At 59.4% G+C, this 14,724-nt stretch overlaps 1 protein-coding gene across 11 annotated transcripts in view; it reads right to left on the reverse strand.

The window, feature by feature from the left end:
* Window positions 1–14,724, reverse strand: part of SHANK3 (SH3 and multiple ankyrin repeat domains 3) — a 51,685-nt gene that overhangs the window by 21,411 nt on the left and 15,550 nt on the right. For 7 of the 11 annotated variants that reach the window (XM_021091267.2, XM_021091268.2, XM_021091271.2 and 4 more), the window contains 9 exons: window positions 12,933–13,135; window positions 11,697–11,810; window positions 8,179–8,367; window positions 6,593–6,668; window positions 6,265–6,347; window positions 5,683–5,807; window positions 5,444–5,576; window positions 4,452–4,532; window positions 285–308 (listed from right to left, as the gene is read on the reverse strand). In XM_021091267.2, the coding sequence (XP_020946926.1) occupies window positions 285–308; window positions 4,452–4,532; window positions 5,444–5,576; window positions 5,683–5,807; window positions 6,265–6,347; window positions 6,593–6,668; window positions 8,179–8,367; window positions 11,697–11,810; window positions 12,933–13,135 (1,028 nt within the window). The remainder of the gene's footprint in view (window positions 1–284; window positions 309–4,451; window positions 4,533–5,443; window positions 5,577–5,682; window positions 5,808–6,264; window positions 6,348–6,592; window positions 6,669–8,178; window positions 8,368–11,696; window positions 11,811–12,932; window positions 13,136–14,724) is intronic. The other 4 variants (XM_021091269.2, XM_085024962.1, XM_021091273.2 and 1 more) reach the window with 3 other exon arrangements.

Genomic DNA, 14,724 nt, shown 5'->3' on the forward strand with positions numbered 1-14,724 from the left:
ACCCCTCCCCCACAGGCTGTGGCCTCCACAGGGGGAGGCCCTTCCTGCTCCGCGGCCTTGGGGCTCCCTCCCTGGCTCTCGCACGCCCACCCTCCACTCACCTGAGACCCCCAAGGCCTGCGGCCGACCTCCCCTTCCCACGTCCTTCTACTGCGCCCGCCCCCAGCTCCCCAGGGAGGCCAAAGGGAGGGGACAGCCCAGGCTTCGGGACCCTGACTTGCACAGCAGCATGTCCCCGCCAGGGCTCAGGCAAAACTGGGCCTGGGGCACCGCAGGTGACTCACCCCCTTTCCTTCTCCGAATGGAGGCTTGGAATCAAGAAACAGAGTAAACGGGGTAAGAGGTAGGCTTGTCCCTCGGCCCCTGGGCCCCACTCCCGCACCCTCCTCGCCCATCCTCACCCTCCCGACAAGCAGGACCCCCCAGCCCCCCACCATGTGGCCTGTATCCCCATCAGATCTGCCCAACTGTCTAGTCAGTACACAGAGTTCAGGGCGGGAACCACCACAAGTAGGGACAGTGCTTGTGTGCATGCAAACACACACACTTGTGCGTCCACACACACACACATGCACATGGACGTGCACACACATGTGGACGCACAACAAAATCATAACTTTGTTCAATCTCATGTTTGTTCAGAAAAAAGGCAAAACCCCAGAAAACCCAATTTCAGAGGCCATCCATGGTTGCAGCAGTTGCTCATGAGCGTTCTTGCAGTGTTTCTAGCCAAGGGCAAGCCAGCGTTTGCCAGACCAAGGCCCGTCAAGGACCCTACGCTGGTGTGGCACCTGCCCTGACAGTCTCGTGACCAAAAAAAAAGGACCCAGAAGTTCCAGATGTCTTATGTGAAAGAGGATGGACAGGAGGCCTCGCTGGCCTGGGTCTTCACTGACCTCTACGGCCCCAGCAAATCCTGGGTGCAAGCTCTCGGATGCATATCTCGCAACTAGGAGGAGCCCAGTGCTCAAGGGGCTGGAGGAGTCCCAGCTTCCCTCCTCCCCTCCCTCCTGCCTCAGGAGGAAGGGCCCCTGCTAACTTCTTCCTCTTAATCCTGTTTCTGCCAGCCACCTCAACCCTTCATTTCCTGGGACCCCCCCCCCCCTCAGGATACACTTTCCTTCCTCTTCCTCCTGCAGGACCCTACCCACGCCCCAGCAGCAAGCAGCCTGCGGGCATCCCCACCATCCTCACCACAGGCCTTTCCTGTCACCTCCCGTTTTCCTTTCTTTCCAGGTATTCAGGTCATCTTCTCAACAAGCTACAGGATGCTAAATGGCTTTATCAGCCTCAACCATGTGACACAAAACTGACATGTCTGTGCTGGCAGTGAACAAACACGTCTTACTTCTACCTTTTAAAAGCACAAACACTGGGTTGTGGGGATGATCACTTAGGTATCTGGGAAAACCCTGATGCCAGCCTGGCTTCCTCAAACCGGGTGTTTCTAGAGAAGGCGGCAGGTGGGCTCCCCTGTCTTCCAAGGGCAGGAGTGACCTTCCTGTGCCCCTGGCTGCCCAGACTCTCCTCCAAACAGAGCAACATGAAGAGCTGAGATCCAGTTGCACATACCCTGTGACCCCTCACTCAGTAGGGTGGATGGGGGTTCTGTGCTAAGTTACCCCTAAACCCTCCCCCAGACTCTGCTCAGGAAAAGCTGGTGAAAAGGATGCTGGCCTGATGCCGCAAGAGCGAGCCCCTCCGGAAAACAGGGTCTGTGGAGCACGCCTGTCCCAAGGCAGCAGAGAGGAAGGAGGCTCTGCTTCCGTCCATTGGTCTCTGCAGACAGAAGCGGCCCAGGGAGTAGAAGGCAGTCTTCTGTTTCCACAGGGCAAAGTTCCTGGGTCCCACTTCTTGGTGCAGAGCAGGGAGGGCCCCTTTGGAACGTGCAGCTGAACACAGCTACGTGATGGCCTCTGGTAGGGGACTCCGGGGAACTAGCCACCAGAACCTGGAGCGGTGTCTAGCCAGATCCAGCTGCCCACTGGTATTGGTTTACTGATTCGTTTGGATCCTCAACAGTGTGATGGGTGACTCCCCATGACCAGCCTTGGACCCTTGCGACCCTGGGGCCCAAAGTCTGCCAGCTTCTCTGTCTTATTCTTGAATGAATGAGTTTACTAGGTATAGAATTTCAGGTAGAAAGGCGTTTTGACTCAAACAGTAACTTGAAGTTACTGCTCCACTGTCTTCTAGGATCCGCTGTTGCTGATGAGCAGTCTGCTGTCAGTCTGACCCTGTTCCTTTCTAAGTCATTTCTCTCTCTGGTAGTTAAGATTCCTTTTTTTCAAATATGGTACTGTTTAATTTTACTATGACAGGTCGAAGGGTAGATTTGTTTTAACTTCCTTGCTTCAGACTTATATGCTTGCAATCTAGAGTCTCATGTTCTTGTTCAATTTGAGAAAATTCTTAGCCATTTACTCTTCAAATATTTCCTCTTCTTCAACGTGTGTGTGTGTGTGTGTGTGTGTGTGTGTGTGTGTGTGTGTGTGTGTGTGTGTGTGTGTGTGTGTTTTGGAAGTACCTGCAACATGTAGAAGTTCCCAGGCTAGGGATTGAACCCATGCCAGAGCAGCAACCTGAGCTGCTGCAGTGACAATGCCAGGTCCTTAATCCACTGAGCCCCTGGGGAACTCTTCTCCAATCTTATCATTCTTTCCCTCTGGGATTCTACTTAGGCTGGGATTTTCCCACTTGTCTCTCATCTGCTCTTTGACATCTTGCATCTCCTTATCTTTCTGTCCTGGATTTTGGGTAATTTCCTCAGATTTATCTTTTAATTCACATCTTCTTCCTTCAGGTGGATCTACTACACTGTTTCCTAGGCATAAATTCTTAAAATCTCAGTCTCTATGCTTTCTGTTTCAATAACATTTCTTTAGGGATCCTTTTTAAATATGCTTACCCTTTATTGGGGCGGGGGGGGAATAACTAACTGTCCTGTTCTTTTACTCTGAGTTCTGTTAGTTCTCTCAAACTTTATATTTAAACACCTTGTTTTATCTTTCAGATAATTCTCTGATTTCCCATTCTTCTGATACCCATTCCAGTTCTTGGGCTTGGTTCTAGGTTTCCCACTTCTCATGGCTCCACAGCCATATTTCCTGGCTTTATGGGGCATGAGAACCCCAACCCTCTGCCCTTAGAATCTCTATCCCATCCCATGCCCTCCTGGACTATGAAAGCATCCTCCTCCTCTGATTCTCCTCGCTGATTCCTCTTGTCACTTCTGACAACCGAGAAATTCCTCTTCCTTTGTTTTGAGTTGGCTGTGTATTTTTAAAGTTTTATTTTACTCAGAATATTTATGGGGAAGAAGAGTCTGACCACGTCAGCCCAATCGATCTTGGCAGCTGTCCTCCACACTAAACTAACTGCAGTCAAGAGTACCTGCATGGAAGGTGATGGCTCAGCAGAGGCCCAGGGTCGAGGTCCATGAAGAAGGTCAGGAATAATTTTAAGGGATCGGTAAGGGTTCTTTCTATGTCTGGGGCAGAGCCAAGCCTGAAGCCAGGGCTGGGGCTCAGTCTAGAACCAGGATCAAGGTCCTTCCTATGGCCTGGACTGGGTCAGAGCTCAGCCTAGGACCAGAGTCAGGGGCCCTTCTATGCCTGGAACCACATCAAAGTCTGGGACTAGAATTGGGTTCAGAAGAAAGACAGAACATGTTAACAGGCATGTATTTGAGGACACTCACGGTCATACAAGTCAGGGCATTACCATTATCAACTGTCACGTACGTCAGGACACAGTCTTGTATATATGAACATGCCAATGATGAGACTATTAAAAGTCACATATATCGAGACATGCCCACGATGAGGCCGTCACTGGCCATCCTGGGATCGTGCCTGCCACATACCCATCAAAGCCCCAACACACTCTTGTTTGCGTCCTGCAACTCACGAGAGCCTGTCCCATCATCGCACCAGTAAAGTTCACATGGTCCTGTGAGGTCAGCAGCTCACTGCAATACCCCTGCTTAACCCGTGCGTGACCGGGTGCTGAGAGAGTGAAATAAATGCAAGCACCACACAGCGAGTGCCTGGGCAGAGCCGGGAGCAAAGCTTGAGTCCCCCTTCCTCACTTGGATGAAGAGAAGGAGGAAAGCCACACTGGAGATGCGGAGCGCCAGAGGGAGCACGTGCACACGCATGCAAGCACACTGGTGGGCCAGGCTCTGCTCCCCACCGTCAGTCCTGGCTGTCCCACTGCCCATCTCCAGCCCTGTCACCCTGCCCCTCGGCCCTCGATCCATCCACGTGTCATCTACCTCTTCAGCACACAGACACCCGATCCCCGCACCACTCCGGCACCCGCCCATTTACCTTTGACCTGTTTCACGTCCATCTGTCTATCCTTTTTCCCTGCTCTCTGCCTGGCTTTGGCCCAGCTCCCCCTGTCTGGCCCCCTGCCCTGGGCTATCTGTCCACTGCCCCACTGCTCACCAAGCTCCTCGAGCTCTGCCGTCATGGACTTGGAGCGCAGGGTCAGCGTGGTGCTGGGGGCCCTCTTGGGGGGCGGCGGGGCTGCAAAGAAGAGGGAGGCCTTGGACCTCCTGTCCAGCAGCAGGCAGCGCGGTGTGGCCAGGTGCAGGTGCCACCTGCGCTCCACCGCCTGGATCTCCTCGTACTCCCGGGAGGACGAGTCACACTGCGCCAGGATCTTGTTCAGGCTACGGCTGGACGCAAACTTCTTCATGGCGCTGGGAGCTCAGGGGGTGCTGAAGGCTGGGCTGGGCCAGGGCAGTGGGGGCCTCAGGAGACGGCCAAGGGCCCCAGGGGGGTCACGATGCTGGCCAGCCCCAGCCCAAGTGCCCACGTGTAGGCTTCCAAGACGGAGCAAGGCGGCACCAGAGCCATGGGGTGGGGGCTGGGAGGGGTCTCCTGGCAGGCCGGGCTCCTGCTGCTCCAGGGCCCCGCCAGGCTCCAGAGGCCTCTGCCCCTCAGGGACCAGGGTGTGGTCAGCCAAGCCAGGGCCTGGGCCAGGCTAGGCCGGGCCGGCAAAGCCTCCTGGGCCCAGGCTGTGCCGCGACGTCGGCGCGGGGAGAAGACGCTTTTCCTCTTCCCTCAGGTGCCGCCTCCCCCTTCCCTCCGACAATAAGCGGCAGCGGCAGCGTCAACCTCACAGTTGCTATGGCAACCCCGGCCTCCAGGCAGCTGCTGGCAGCCTGGGAAGGAGGGCTCTTCCAGGCCAGAGGCTGGGGGATGCCGGGAAGAAGGGGGCGGGATCTTAGGAGGGGCAGCCTCGGGTCAGGGGTCAGAGGCTGGGACCAGGGTTCGCAGTCTAGTATCAGGGACAGGCACCCAGGCCAAGAGTGGCAGCGTTCGCCTAGGTTCAGGCAGCAGCAGTCGGGGGACATGGGCCTGGGATCAGAGGTCTAAAGTCAGGGGACAGAGGGGGACATCTGGGCACAGAGGCCTGAAGCCTGAGCCCTCACCTCTGCGCCGAGCCCCATCTTCTTCTGGCTTCCTTGTCACCGACACCACCTTCATGACGAGGCGGTTCCCGCCCTGGCGGATCAGAGCCACCACCTGCTTGTGCCCGACCTTCACCACGTTCACCCCGTTCACCTGGGACAGACAGGAGTGGGGGAGGGGGGTGCAGTCCAGGTGGGTGTCCTCCTCGGGGCTCTGAGATCAGCACCCCACAGGGCTGCCAGGCCAGGACGAGCCTCACCTCGATGAGGAAGTCTCCCGTCCGCAGCCCAGCCCTCCAGGCCACACCCTCCACATCCACGGACTCGAGATACTGGAGCGCGGGGAAGGCCGGCGTGGGCGTGAACTCCTCGATGGGCGTCTCTGCTGTGGGAGTCGGGGAGAGGGCGATTAGGAAGACACGGCACCTGCACGGATCGGGGGAGGCCGCTGCCACCCAGCAATGTCCTCCGAGTGACCTGGGGCTGGGAGGCAGCAGGCAAGGGCTGCCCAGGCGAGAAGAGCCAGCCTAGGAATCCAGGACACACCTCTCTGAGAAATCCCCACTCACCCCAGCAGAAAGGGCCCCCCACTCCATCAGACACACACGCCAGAGTCCAACAAGGAACAGGCATCACTGCCTCCTATCAACGCTCCCAACTAAGAGTACAGCGTCACAGCAGGGAGGGGGAAGGGTGCAGGGAGAAGCCAAGGGGGAGGGGGTGAAGCTGGGGGGCAGGCGCAGGGCAGGAGGAAAGAGGGGGAGGAGCAAAGGCAAGACACAGAAAGAAAACGCCTGGAGTTGTGCGCAGCCCTGCCAGCGGGACACATCCCCTTTCGTTACCTTTGGCCCCCCGGAGCACAAAACCAAAGCCCTCATGGTCCCGTTTCTGCAGGATAGCCACCTTGTCGTCAATGACATAATCGCTGACGGAGGAAAACAGGGGACGATGAGGAGAACCCTGCCGGCCAGCAGGCACAGCTGGCCAGGTGGACCCCCACACACGACCCCAAGCACAGCACACCCCTGGGAGTGATCCCCGGACTGACCTGGGGGCCGGAAGAGAGGTGGGCCGGGCAGCACCTCTCCCCACCGACCCCTCCACCCCAGGCCTCTACTCCTGAAGTCCCAGCGCATGCGTGCCCACCCTCGTCCACCTGCCCCCCTGTACCTGTGTGCGGAGAGGCTGTCATAGGAGCCCACTGTGTAGTGGCGGAAAAGTCGTTTCGTCCGGTCCTCCCGGGTTTCTGATGGGGGAGGTCCAGGAATTGACGGAAAGTCTCATCCTCCAACCGGCCCGACCCGCCCCTCAAACACACTGGTCAAGCCTCCGGGCCCCCACCCAGCCTGGTTGTGCCCACGTGGAAGCGGGGGTCCAAATCCTAGGCCCTAAGGTAAGAAGGCCGAGGGACCATGCAGGACATTTGAGACTCGGGTCCAGAACAGGGCCGGAGCCGTGGCGCATCCTTCTCCTGGGTGACCGCACACAGCAGAGCACACGAGGCCAGGGCAACCACAGAGACCCAGCAGGCCCCAAAACGAAGGGCAGAGGAGGTGTACACATGGGTGCACACAGGCATGCGTGGCCTGTAGTCACGTGTTTAAGTGCTGTGTTCATACATGTGCTCATACACGTGCGTGTCTGTGTGCATAACCAACAGCTGTGCACAGTGTCAGGCGACACAGCCCATGCGCCGGCATGGAAGCAGCCTTGTGCTTCAGTGAATCCCTTGGCACCACCCACTGATGCCCAGCCTTCCTGTCCTTCGCTCCAGACCCTCCCTCTGAGTGGGCAGGGAGGGTCCAGGTGTGGGGCCAGGTCCCTTTCCCCAATGTCAGTCACTGTGTCCCACACAGCTCTGCCCCATCTGCACTCTCGATCTCAAAGCCCCTCGCAGCCACAGCAGAGCTGGCAGCCATCTGCCCACAGCCCCACCATCAGCCTCGCTGACTTCCTGCAAGCCTGCAAGTCCCAATCCACACCTCCAGCCACAACCCTCCCTGCTTCAGGCTCACTGCTCCAGCTGCCTGTACATCAGATCCCGGAGCCTCGCACCCGCTCCGGCCCAGCTTCCCAGCGCCTCAGTCTCCGGCTCTACCACGACCTCAGCCCCTCCCTCATTCCCTACGGCTCAGCATCTCTCGAGACTTATGTATTCAGTCAACACATAGTCATTTGAGCGCCTACTATGTACCAGGCTCTGAGAATACAGCAGAGAACAGAACAAAGCCTACCCTATGGAGTTTACAACCTATTAGAAGAGAGAGAGAAGAGACATGAGAAACAGGTACAAACAGAACGTGTCAAATGCTGGTGAATGTTAAGAAAAGAGCAAGCAGGCAGGGGTACAGGGAAAGCCCACAGCTCTAGGTGGTCACGCGAAAGCCTCACCGGGCAGGACGAGCTGAGCGAAGGCACAAGGGCATGAGGGCGCAGATCACGTGGGTAAAGGGCTTTCTGGGAGTTGGGGCACTCAGGGCAAGTCACATGGCAGGTGCCAGCTTGCGGTATTCAGGGGACAGGGAGCAGCCTGTGCAACCGAAGCAGGGGAGTGGAAGAGAGGGGTAGGAAACGAGATCAGAGAAGGATTTTGATGACCTGTCTCCTCCACGAACTGGGAGCTTCTTGTGGGAACGGACTACATCGTATTTATTTCTGTGATCCCAGCACCAAGCACAGCGTCTAGCACGTAAGAGGCAGGCCAAGTGCTAACGGGCAGGGTGGGCGGAACAAGCGATGGGTAGAGGGATGGATACCAGGGTAAATGGATGTACAACCAGATGAGAGAAAGAGAGTGGGCTGGAGGTCGGGGCTGGATGGTAGATGATGAAAAGGAGCTGCTGGGCGGCCTGGTCGTCCAGGCGCGTTGATGGATGAAGAGATGGATGGCAGGATGGGTGGGTGAGTCCAAGAACAGATGGATCGAAGAGCAGGTCGAGCAGGGGCTGGATGGAAAAAAGAGCACCTGTTAATACCAGGAGACAGAGATGACAGGAGACAGAGATGACCTGGCTCTCAGGGCCACTGACTTGTGTGCCTCTCAGCATGTGGAGAGTTTCTTTGGCCCTTTCCTTGTAGAGCAGGACGATTCACCTTGGAGGGTCCCCCAGGTTCTCACGGCCTGTAATTTCATCTCACTGGCACCCTCCCAAGCACTCACAGGCATCTCTTCCCTCTGCAGCACACCTGTACCCACCACCTGCTGTGCCCAAAGCCAGGGCAGGCTGGGCCTCCTCACTGCTCAGGGAGGGCACAGGCCTCTCCCAGCCTCCACCACACCCTTCTCCACACGGATCCAACTCCAGAAACGTCCACAGTGCCTGCCTGCAGAAGGACCCCTCCCCTGAGAAAAATCCACGGATCACTGGCCTCCTATTTTTATATCTGTCAACCAAACAAAATATATTTATTATGTAACACAAATTTGTTTTCCGGTTTTATTAATCCCACATAGCAGCCAGCTAAGAAGAAAACACAGAGTACGACCCTCCCCCTGCCCCACCCAAGTACTGGAGAAAAGGGAGGAGGAGGAGGGAGGGTGCCAGCCAGAGCCAGAGCCAGAGCTCTGGGGGCCTGACAGCTGCCTCGGGCACACTCGGCACCGGCACCACGCCCTCCCCCGCGGCTCAACTGCCCCCACCCCACCTGCAACTGCTCCTTTCACCCCAGACAGGAACTGCGGGAGCTGGGGCATCAGCCTGGTCCACACGTGTTGGCAGCGTCCCCTCCCTGGCCTCTGAGTCCCTCTGTCCCAGCTCCAGTCTCGCAAACAGATCTCTTTGGATCTGGGCCTATTGGAAGCAGGTTCCTGCTCCTGGGCTGCCCTCTCGCTTCTGGCAGAACTCAGCCCCTGGGTCGCAAACTAGAGACTCTGCCCATAGCGGCTGGCAGCTGGACCTGCAGGTGAGGACAGAGGTCACTCCCACCCCCTCCCGGCAGGTAGCCACCACAGGCCTGTCTCCCTCTGCCCAACCCTGAAATGCTCCCATCCACCCAGGTACCTACTGACACTTTCAGATGACAAATCCCAGAGGACCCCCCCGCATCCAGCCCCGCAATTGCCTGGAGGTCTTCAGCTCTTTCCCCAGGAGCCTCGGCATCCTCTCTCTTCTCCGTGACTGCAGCCCAGCCTTGCCCGCCCCTCTCCATCTCCTTGCTCGGTCCTGCCTCAGCAGGAAGCCCAGTCCGAAATGACCAGCACAATCAGGACAACGCCCCCTGGACTCCTCCTGCGACACTGCCACCAACTTTAGCCCCACCATCCTTCCCCTGGTTCACGGGCCTCATGCTTCCTGCTCCAGCCCTGCAGTACCCTCCCCAACAGGCTTACCCAGCCAGAGCCGGGGGACTACGGCGGCTATAGCACAGACCCTGCAGCCCACTGCCTACACCACAAACAAGACTCTGCCCCCTGGGCTATAGGACCCACCCTTCTCAAATGGACTGATAACAACTGTCCCCATCTCCCAGGCCTGCTGGGACAAGCCAGTGAATTCTTAGCTATAACACAGGTCAAACCCAAGCCAGGCATCCTGACATGACACGGAGCTAGCTGGCTGCCAGCATGTGTGGACCTAGAAGGCCATGCCATGCTCTGGCAAGCAGGCTCTGCCTCGCCCCCATCCGCGGACCACCGAGACGACCCTCGCTGTCCTTCAAGGCTCAGCTCAACGACGCCTCTGCTTGAAAGCCCTGACTCCTTCAGACCAACCCAGGAAGCTCCGCTGAGCTCAGCCCCGTCACGGCAATGCAATAACATTTCTACCGTGGCCGTTGTGCACGCCTGCTCCTCGCAAGGCAAAGAGCCAGCCTCCGTGATCCCAGCTTCCAAGCCCGGGTCCAGCACACATCAAACACCTAATAAACATTTGCTGTTCTCACATTCCGACTCCAGCCCAGACCTCGCTTCTTCCTCCCCAGCTTCAGGCTCAGATCCAGCTGCCCCTGGACCCACCCAGTTCTCAAACTGGAACCTTCACTGCCTGCCCTGTTGGGAAGTAAGGGATCCACTCTCTACTCAGGTCCGGGGACCCCCTTCTTTCCCTCCCTTCCCTTGTCCAGTTGGCACCAGGGTCCAAACTTCTGAAACCGTTCCCCACCTGAACACACCACCCCACCTCCCCACCATGGGCAGAGAGCAGAGGGTCTGTCCCAGCCACGCTCCCAGACACAAGGAGAGCTGTTAGGGCCAGGCGGAGACAGCCAGGTCAAAGTGTAAAGGCTCCTGCTCAAGACTGGACCCTCCCTGGGCCTCTGCCATGCCCCACAAGGAGCAGGAGTCCAGGCCACAGAGAGTGGGCCCCCCTGGGGAAACTCTCAACCCATGATAAGGGAGTACAGCAACTCTGGGCCTGAGCCCTTCAGGTGCAGAAGGACAGAGGTGTGCACTCTGGGTCCAGACACACTGCCAGTGACATCCACTAGCCTCCGCTCACTCAGCCAACCAGCTCTCGGGGCCAGAAAAACAACCTGTGGGTCCAGGGGCCTTCTGAGACCCCCAAGTGCTTGTTGCGAGGGCACACACGCAGTCAGCCCTGGCCTGGGCTCCTGAAAGGACCAGCCTCTCCTTTCCACTGGCAGGAAGGACCACCTCAGATCCCAGCACCCAGAGGGGTCCTTCCTGGAGGCCCAGGTGGTCAGCAGGGAGGGTCGGGCTTAGGCTGGCTCACCAGCCCCAGGAGCTCGGCCTTTGCCCTCACATCCTCGATGCAGGCTAAGGATGCGGCCCCACCCCCCTGCTGCCCTCAGACCACTCGGGCCCCAGGGCACCCGTGACGGCCCCTCCGGGCCCAACTGGCCTCATTTCCTCTTGGCTGGTCCAGGCCTCCCTGCACTGCCCACTTGGACAATCTGTCCACTTTGGAAAGTCGCCTCTTTTTCAAACTGACCTCTTTCCTTGTCTGCCAGCCACGCAGGAATCACGTACTCCAAGCACCCAGCATCTCCGTGAGAACCGTGTTTGGGGGGGTTATGGTCGATGAGAGCCATGTGTGGGATCCGACTGGTGCACATTCACACATGTGCATCCTGTGGGTACACTCATGTGCCTCCACAGCTGTCAAGGGCCCAGACACACACACGTGTGTTGGTAAGTAAGTACAGGGGGTGTGTGTGTCACGGAAATGAGTTTGCATCGACTTTGAACGTGTGTTTGCCTTTGCTCTGGTCTTTCCTCTGTGAACATCAACATGGATTTGCCTCTAAGCAAGACCAATGGGAAGCTGGAAAGGGCAGCATCCTCAGGAGCCGCCCAGGGGACGCAGGGGTCACTCACCATGCCGCGTGTCATACTGTCTCATCTGCACCTCCTCCACGCAGTCGGCCGGGAACCAGCCCGTGCGGCCTTTCACGGTCCCCTCCCAAAAACCGCCCTCCCCAATGCTGAGCACTGGAGGGACAGAAGCCAGACAGGCCATCAGGGCAGAGTAGGGCAGCCACAGCCCACCTCCCCTGCGCACCGCTCCCCCTACCACCACCGCCGCCAGCCCAGGTTTGCTCACCCACCCTTCACCCTTTCTCCTTTGCCTCCCTTCCCTTCCTCATCCTCCTGGCTTTTTCCCTGGGAAAAATTTTGGGATCCACACAGAAGAAAGAAAAGAACAGATGGGCTCAGCACAGGATGGGCATGTGGGGGACAGAAAGACGCACAGATGGACACACTCGAGGGGGGACAGGAGGCAGAGGCAGGGGCCACAATCCTGTTCCTGCCCTCCCAGCTGATCCCTCTCCTCCCACCTCTTGAACCAACCCCCCTACCCTTGCTCTGTCGCCAACCCCAGGGGTCACTGCCAAGAGCTCAGGGTCATTGTGCTGTGGCCAGGGGATCAGGCCACATGATGGACTATAGACGACTGACACTTGCAACTGTTTCTTCCTCAGGCTCCCCTGGACAGAGATCACTCATGATGAGGTCAGAGCCCCATTGATGACAGACCCCCATAAAGGGAGGAGCTGGCCATGGCACAGGATCCCCTCCTTACAGACACCCACATAATCGTCACAAATAACCCCCACGATGGCAGAAAATGCCCACATATCACAAGGGTTTCCAATGAAGAAAGTCCCCGAAGTGACAGAGAAAGCTCATAATTCAAGCAAGCTCTGCCACAGGACAGGGTCCTACAGAGAACCCCAATGACACCAGCCCCCATCGCGACATCAAAACACCCCCATGACAAGAGGAGCCTCTACCGTGACACAGGGAACCCAAAATGACAGAGAATGAGGAGGGACCCACATGACAGGAACCCCATAAAGACAACCCCTCCCTGACGGAGCCCTTCACGGTGACACAAGGAATCCCCAGTGGTAGATGCATCTGATAATGACCACAGCGGCTCAGAGTTCCCAGAGACACCCCTAATGACAGACACCCCAAAATGGCATCAGCCCCTCCACCGATCGCCGAGAGGCCCGCCCTGCACCCCAGAGTGGCGCCCGCGAACCCGGGGAGGCCCGGCGCCCCACGCCGCGCCCCCTCCCCGCGACCCCGCCCCCCGCGCCCCCTCACCCTTCACGGCCTCGCCGCGGTGCAGCGGGATCTCGCCTTCGCCCTGCGGGCTGTGCGCCTTCACGGCGATGAACTTGCGGCCGGGGACGGCGCTGTAAAGTTTCCGCTTCGGGCCCCGTGGCGGCGGCGCGGGGGGCGCGGGGGGCGCCGGGCCGGGGCCGGGCGCGGGGCCCGGGCCGCCGGGGCCGCCGGGCCCGCTCGGGCTGTAGACGAACACGTAGGTGACGGACGCGATGCCGGGGGGCAGCGGGCACGCGAAGCCGGCGCCCGGGGCCTCCATGGCGCGCGGCCCGGCCCCGCCGCCGGCCTCACCGCAGCCGCCGCCGCAGCGCCCGCCGCCCGCCGCCCGCCGCCGCCCGCCCGCCCGCCGGGGGCCCGGCCCGGGGCCGCTCCATGGGCCGCGCCGCCGCGCCCGGCCCGCTCCCGCCAGCGCACGAGCCGCGCCCGCTCAGGGCTCCGGGGCCGCGGGGCTGCGCTCCCGGGCGCGCCGGGCTCGCTCCATGCCGCGGCCGCTCCGCGCGCCCCGCCTCCTCCGCGGCCCGGCTCCTCCCTCTGCGGGCGGCGGGCCGGGCTCCCCCTGCTCCCCCTGCGGCCCGGTCGCCGCGGCCCCGACGCGGAAGAGGCCACGGGGGCGCGGGGGACTCCGGAGCGCGGAGGGCGGAGGAAAGGGGAGGCGGGAACGGCGGTCTGAGCGGCCAGGTGGGAGCCGGGGAAGGAGTGGGGGCTTCAGACACCAGGAAGGCCCCCTCGGGGAGGGCTCCCCTCCCCGCCGCCGCCCGAAGGGGCTCCCCCAGCAGGTCCGCGCCCCCGCCTTGCGGCTCAGGCCTGGGCCTCCCCACGCCCAGAGCGCGGCACGTGTGGGGCGCCCGAATGCCACCCCCGCCCCCTAGACCTGTGTCCCCTCCTCCTGGACAGATGCTCACGGCCTCTCCACGCTGACCTCCTTCCCCGGACCACTCCCCTCCAGACCCAGGCGCTGAGCCTGAGGCCTCCGCCCTCCACCTGTGCCCGGCTCGACAGCCGCCCCGGTTTCCTAGCGCCTGGGCCGACCCGGTCCACATTCTCAGCCAACAGCTAGGCTCTCTGATTTGAGAATTCGCTAGACTTAAGTAAGAGAGCTGCGCACCTTCCTTTCCCTCCCCTGGCCGTTCATGATGCTGTTCCCAACACCTCAACTACTCTAATCCTGCCCACCGGGGCCAACTGACTCTCAGCTGCAGACACCACCCCCCCCACCCCCCCACCCCCGTCTCTGCCCTGCTCAGGGAAGCAGGTGGGGACCCAGGGAGCACACTAGGTGCCTGGCTCTGCCATCAGAGGGCGCTGGGGAAAACTGCCACCTCCCCACCTCTACCTCCCAACCCCCAACAGCAGCTCAAAAGCCTCCCTCTCTCCTTCCACCAAAGGTGATCGCTCCCTCCAGGGCCACTCCCTGGGAGGCTCCCTTACCTGGATCACTCTCCGCACAACTGCTTCTTAGCCCTGCGCCCCAGCTGTCAACGTCTTTCTGAGACCTTTTAGGGCCCCCTACTATTTGCTCCCACCACATCTGGTACCCTAGGCACCTCCTAAATGTTTGTTGAAAAAATGCAATAATTCTGCTGTCCCCACAGAGCAGTGAGCTGGAGCCCTGCACAGAACAAGTCTTAGTATTTGCTAAAAGGATGAATAAATAGACACAAAACAAATGAAAGCAGGGCTTCCACACAGTTCCAACTCAGGAGCAGTTCAACTGCAAGACTGAAAAACATCCCAAAGTTTGTTCTTTTAGCCACTGGGCCAAGTACAAGTT

This window comes from Sus scrofa, chromosome 5 (genome assembly GCF_054392235.1).
Source record: "Sus scrofa isolate SSC_HxYL_T2T_F1_AM1 chromosome 5, Sscrofa_HxYL_maternal_Yorkshire_Landrace_v2.0, whole genome shotgun sequence".
NCBI classification, from domain to species: domain Eukaryota; kingdom Metazoa; phylum Chordata; class Mammalia; order Artiodactyla; family Suidae; genus Sus; species Sus scrofa.